General features: G+C 35.4%; 1 protein-coding gene across 4 annotated transcripts in view; it reads right to left on the reverse strand.

Annotated features, from left to right (window-relative positions):
- PREX2 (phosphatidylinositol-3,4,5-trisphosphate dependent Rac exchange factor 2) overlaps window positions 1–6,656 on the reverse strand; it is a 351,708-nt gene that overhangs the window by 158,452 nt on the left and 186,600 nt on the right. For all 4 annotated transcript variants that reach the window (XM_007101594.4, XM_055091338.1, XM_024126953.3 and 1 more), the window contains 2 exons: window positions 2,693–2,765; window positions 79–221 (listed from right to left, as the gene is read on the reverse strand). In XM_007101594.4, the coding sequence (XP_007101656.1) occupies window positions 79–221; window positions 2,693–2,765 (216 nt within the window). The remainder of the gene's footprint in view (window positions 1–78; window positions 222–2,692; window positions 2,766–6,656) is intronic.

Here is a 6,656-nt window from a genome sequence, read left to right on the forward strand (position 1 = left end):
GCTGTCAAACATGTTTACGTACTCTCCTGTTAATGTCTAATCAAGAAGAAAACTTGCATAGCACAGTAACAAACTTACCAATAATGATTTGGCTATAACATTTTCTACAACTTTTAAATCATGTTTCATCAGTCGATGTTTCATATTTGATCCTTCCATTTCCTCATCAGCAAAAAAGCGGAAAAGTAAGGGTTCGTCTTTGAATTCACTTTTTTCAAGGACTATGGAAACAGAGAGAGATTCAAACTGTTGCAATTACCCCCAAATTGACCTCAGTTTCCATACTGACAGACCCTTCAGTAAACTAATACCCGGTCCCATTACCTAGAACAAGTTACATTCACAAATATCCCAATAACCCTTTTTTATTTCCTTCTATAATTTCAAGCCAATGTTTCCTTTAGATTACTATTACCTAAAGAATTTTGAATTTTTAAAATAAGTAATATTTTTTGCATTGTTAACTTTTTTTTCTTAACTAAGTCTGCCACCTTTCCAGATTAAAACCCAACTTTAAGTCAAAGATTATATTGAATCCAAAAATGTATGCAGTTCAAAACATAGAAACCTACAGTGTTTCGAATTTGTAGTAAACATTTTAAGTAAAAACACAAAAACATTTCTGTTTTTAATATCCTGCCTAATTATGGGAAAATTCAAATGGGTTAACTGTTGCCCTTATGTGTGTGAGCAATTCCCATGGTGGTCGCTTTTATTCTAACCCTTCAAACCAGAAAGATGTCTTCTGGGTGAAAAGTGATTTTAGTTCCCACTAATTCCTAGTTCTTTTCTGTAAAAACATTATTCTCAAATAACCTTATTTCTGCAAAGGTCACTTTCTTCCCTTGTATCTGAACATTAATATTTCCCCCCAAAGCCCCTAAGCTTCCTGGCACGCTCTCATGATATAAGGTATATGTTTTGTTAGCCTTTTAAAAAATAAAGCTAAATACTAATAGAAAGAATTCGTACTCAGTGAGGCCCTGACAACTGTCAAAGTGTCTTAAAAGAGAAATCTTCTCTATTTCTCCTAACCCTTACACCCTAAAGCTTACTTGTTGAGACAGGTTGATTCACTGAGTCAGGGATCTAAGATCTGCCGTCCCAGGGCACAGTAGAATGTTAGGCTTTATCATAAGACAGACCGGGAGCTCAAATTCCAGGTCTGGGACTGATTCTGGGTGCAACACTAGGAGAGTTACTTAAACTCCTTGAACTTCAGTTTCCTCACCTGTAAAATGCAGGCAGTAAAACCTTCTTCATAATGTTGGACAAAACTAAAATGAGGTAATAAGTGTAAATAACTTGGCTTACAGTAGGCAACCAAAAATGACAGCTCTTTTATTTCATTATTTTAACAGAGGTCCAAATCACAACTGTTGACTAGTTGTACGTACGAATTGACCTTTGAATGAGTTGCCATGACTCATGACAACATGAGTTAACAAATGAAACTACCAACCACGAATTAAAAGGTAACACAAGTTGTAGCTGACAAGAGAAATGAGGATATTAACTGAGATCGAGTTAGGTCTTGCCTACATGACCTAAGCAGTTTCCCCAAACTCACATGGTGTTTCTGCTACTACTGTTTTCCTCCACGAAATAGTCAGTCTAAAGGCAGGGAGAGAGAACATCAATAAGGCCAGGCATGAGAGGAACTAGCTGTGCTTTACTGACAGAGACTTTCATAGGGAAAACCTTTATTGTAACTCAATATTTTAAAATAAATATTTAGATAAAATTGCTGCTTGTTGATACTTTAAAGAGAAAAATAATCAAAACCTTTGAAGGTTGATATTATAGTTTTAATCCCCTATAATGATGTCATTCCTTCCATTCCATTGTTGGGTCTCAAACACAGATATTTCCCCTATCACAACTCATACAGTGGTCCAGAGATACTAGAATGTAATGGAATTCCCAAAGGAATATACGATAACCAAGGATGCTCTCAAAATCGCTGTAACTTTTGCTGTACTTCTTTTCTTTGGAAAAAGGTAACAACTTTCTGAGTGTCCCTGACAAATAGGTACGAGAGCTATCAAATATACACATACGCAAATATTAACAATGAAAAGAGATTGTTTGGGTTTATGGAATCTATAAGATGGTATGAATAGAGAGGGAAAACGAAGTCTCATTATTTTTATAAATTTAAGGGAAATGAAGTCATCAAGCAAGAAAGAAATTCAATCTTTAATTAGTAGCCAAAAAGAAACAGATTTTTTTTTCCAGAGATTTATAATTTTGTTCTCTGAGATAATTTTGAAAGCATTTTTCTAAAAATAACAATAAATGTTCAGATTAAATGCTCTCATTTAATCATTTTAATATATACTGGCATTCAAAAAAAAAAAAAACATGGGTCTGACCTAAAATAGTTTCAAAGAGATATATCAGCTTTTTTTTTTAGAAACTTCTAGTTCAAGCTGTTGCTTTTTTGGAATCAGTCTAGAAAAACAGAAGAGAAGTCATGGCAACTGGCAGATAAGAGTCGTTAGACACAACAAAGGCACCAAAGTGACATTGAATGCAGATGTGGTGACCCAACAGGGACACATGGCAAGACCCAGACAGTCTTGCTGGTTTGTCTCTAGATGACTTCCCTGGAGCACTGAGACACTCCCAGTGTCCTAACAAAACTAAACAGTGAAATACATCTGTAAGCTTCCACAATAACAATCCCTACCATGGTGCATAAATCCATTGTCACAGAGTCCAACGCCAAATATCATTGCCTCTTCTCTGGTGCGGCAATCCCCCTGTTAACCAGAAAAGCCTTGTACAAGTTAATAGGCAACTGAAGATTTTGCTGCATCTTAACTACATTTGACATTTCAGCACTGTACTGACAAAGCCATTCATACATTAGGACAGACACTGCTTTCATAAGGCCACGATCCATCTAAGGGTTATAAAACATTCACTTGATTATGAAAACATCTTCTTCTGACATTACATAAAAAAATAAAGATTTCATACTTCTTGAGAAAAATCATGTCTTATTTAAAAGGAAAAATACATAGGTAACTAAAATTTATTGCTACCACAAATGATCCCTTTCTCTTATTTCTTTGATCTTATATCGCAATTATGTATCAAGGAAATAGCCTACATATTGAAAACTCACTAAATAAAACTTGCTAAGTAAAAATTATTATGCGTGATCTCAGCTATCACCTCCCTTCCACAAAATGGCCCTGCTCTTTAAGTACCCCCAAAGAAACCTACTAATCTAGGGTGACTCGTAAGACCCTAAGAGTGTGTTGTTCAGTGAAGTCAGCAAATGCAAGCTTCTCTTTCTCTGTCTTGCCAAAAAAAAAAAAATCAGCTCATACAACTGATCCCCAAAAGAAAGCCCAATGCAAACTTTTGTTGTGATTTCTATCTAGAAAACATCTATTTTATTCATTTAAGTATGAATTCATATACAGCCTGCCCTCTGTCACCACGGGTTCAGCATCTGAAGATTCAACCAACCACGGACCAAAATTATTCAGAGAAAAAAAATCCAGAAAGTTCCAAAAAGCAAAGCTTGAATTGCAGGACCAGACACTGTTTACATAGCATTTACATTACATCAGGTATTATAAGTAATCTTGAGATTATTTAAAGTACATGGGAGGTTATTTGCAAATACTACTCTTTTATGTAAGGGACTTGAGCATCTGTGGATTTTGGTATCTTCAGGGGTCCTGGAACCAATCCCTCGTAGATCCCAAGAGGGCTGACTGCATATGAATATATATGTGTATATGTATTTATGTGTGTCTATATGTCATGACAGTTGTATGTTTTACAGTTTAAGAAGTGCTTTCTTACATATTATCTCATTTTTCCTAGTCCTATGTTTAGCTCTTAGGTACAATACTCTACCAAATCCATCCCCTCTTCTCTCTGGCTTCTATTTCATTTCTATCTCAACACCCTAACCCAGGGTTTCTTCATTTCACTTCTAAATTGCCATAATTTTTTCCTGTACTTTCTCTAACTTATTGCCTTTATAGAATTAAACTTTCTTATACTGGAATATCATGTTCCTAAACTTTAAACTGACTCTCTTTTTTAATAATCATAAATTATCAAAATTTTCTGTTGGGCTTTCCAGGCCTCCCATAATCCTAACTTCATTCTCCCCCTCCAGCCTCATCTTCCAAAGGTGGGGTCACCTTCACTCTTGTCAAGTTGACCCCCCCAATTGTTACCCTTCACACATTTAAATTCTACCTATCTATCAAGGACCAAAACAAGTGCCACCTCATGCTGTGACAATTCCACCCCTCACTAATCCTCCTGTTAACTAACAAGACATTTATAATCTGTATCTTTGGACAATGCATCTGTGCCCTTTTCAAAATATAGCTGTTAAGTAACTTTTATGAATTCACTCAAAAGATTATTTTTTCTGCCACAAAGTGTGCCAAGTGCTACAGAGAGTAAAGCATTCAAACAAAAAATACTTCCCTGCCCTCTAGAAATTCAAATCTGGTGAAGATCTTAGTCACTTAAAATATGGTATATAATAAGTATCATCATCCAAAAGCTGTCAGATCTAGACTATACTCCAAACAACATACAGGCTATCACACTGGAGTCAGTTCTCTATTTGGTCCCCTTAAGCTCTCCAAGTCAACTCAGTGTCCCGGTCAATGCTAGAAATTAAGTTTTATTATCACTTGAGAGCCTTGGTGGAAAGAGACGCTTACTTTTAAAATATCTCTTTTTCATCTTAGATTAAGAACTGTAACTTATCCTTCCCTTATCATTCCATTACCATGTCTTTCTTTTCACGGGCAGCACATATTGTCCTAATCTGAAGCTCGAGTTAATCAGGTCTGATATGTACATTTGGATATGTTTTACACTATCAGAATCATAAAGCTTAAGTGACAGAGAAGAGCTGACATATACAGCTAGTCCAGTAAGCAGAAAACAGTTGTGAAAATAAAATCTAGAGAGATTAAGTGACTCAATCAAGTTTGCATAACTGCTTATCAGCAGAACTGTCATCAGACACCAGATTACCTGAATCCCAGTCCATTTCAATTTCTATTACGTACAATTTCTACAGACGTTATCATAACAGACCACTAAGAAAACCTGAAGAAAAAAAGAATTGCAACTTGGTCCGTTTTTTGAGCAACTTCACACTTGGAAAGTAAAAGTGCCAAAAAGGAAAAAAAAAAAAAAAGTTGATAACTGACTTCCTGAGTTAGAACTTTAAATATTTATTCAACATCAGCTTTTGCTTCAAAAAAACTTTCTTCAGTTTTCTCATATAATCAACACATAGTACAAGAATTCATGTGAATTCTGTAACAGTTTAATTTCTAGGTGAAATTCCAACTCTGTTACCAAATATAGAACCAATCCCAATGACACACACTGACCATAGTGTTATAAAAGGCTCTCACACTAGTAAACCCACTGGACATAGGAATTTGGGTTTTATCGAAAAAGAACTGTTTGGTTTAATCTAAGATCTTAATTTCTAGATAAAATAAATCTAAGTGCCATAAAATGAAAATATAGGTGGTCTTGGATAGTGTAGAATATTAAAAATAAAAATCTCAAAATGTATGTGCACAGATGAATCAAATGTGAATTAAACGTTAATATTTGAAACAAAAAATAAACATTTCTAGGACTGAGCATCAAATGTTATTATCCACTTGCAACAAAGGAGGTAGGCTAATTTCTTCAATAACAGAAAAGTAAATTGACTCAAATATCCAAATGTAATGACAACATTTCAACCAAGCAATATCCCCTTTCTCAAAATAGTAAGTTCTGTCAAAGTGGATATCAGTTTTCTTAGCCTTTTCTTTAATCCCTGGAAAACATTTGACTATTTATTACTTGATCTAGTACAATAAAACATTTCAATAAATTTATATTTGAGTAACTATTATGATGGGCTAGATGCCTTGAGTTGCAAATAACATTTTCTCAATACCAGCTATCAGCTCCCACATTCTAAGAAGCAGAACAATAATCACAACAAATTTTGTACCTTCCTGTTTACAGTGTTTGCAGATGGATACTGTTTTGTTTTTTTTGGGGGGGAGAGGGGAGTGAAGCTTGAGAGTGGGCCAGTGGGGAGGGGTAAATATTTTGTGATGCTGTCTACCTATGGGCTTATAAAGTTTACAGCTGCATTAGGAGGACAAGCATTACCATTAGCATGAAAAGTAGGGCAGACCTCAGTTGCAAAAGCTTCTAGCCATACACATAGGGCAATACGTAAATGATACACCTTATTGCATTCACCCATTCACCCTCCCCTGTTCACGCTAATTGGAAATTTCAATCCATTTCAGAGAAGTAAAGTTCATATTATCGAAACATAATTATTATCTAATAGAGAAGAAGGCACAGGGAGATTAGAATAACCTGCTAGGACTAAAAACCAGATACTTTAAAACAAATCAGTGAACAAAGCATACAAGTAATTTTAGTACAGGCACATTTATTTAAATTATACTTCGTTTTTTTTGATGGATCTCAGATGATATTTTTGAATCAAGAAACACCTTCCTCTTGAAAGACAATATCGCATAAAAATTAAGTCTGGGGGCTTCCCTGGTGGCGCAGTGGTTGAGAGTCCGCCTGCCGATGCAGGGGACACGGGTTCGTGCCCCAGTCCGGGAAGA

This window comes from Physeter macrocephalus, chromosome 15, assembly GCF_002837175.3.
Source record: "Physeter macrocephalus isolate SW-GA chromosome 15, ASM283717v5, whole genome shotgun sequence".
In the NCBI taxonomy this organism is placed as follows: domain Eukaryota; kingdom Metazoa; phylum Chordata; class Mammalia; order Artiodactyla; family Physeteridae; genus Physeter; species Physeter macrocephalus.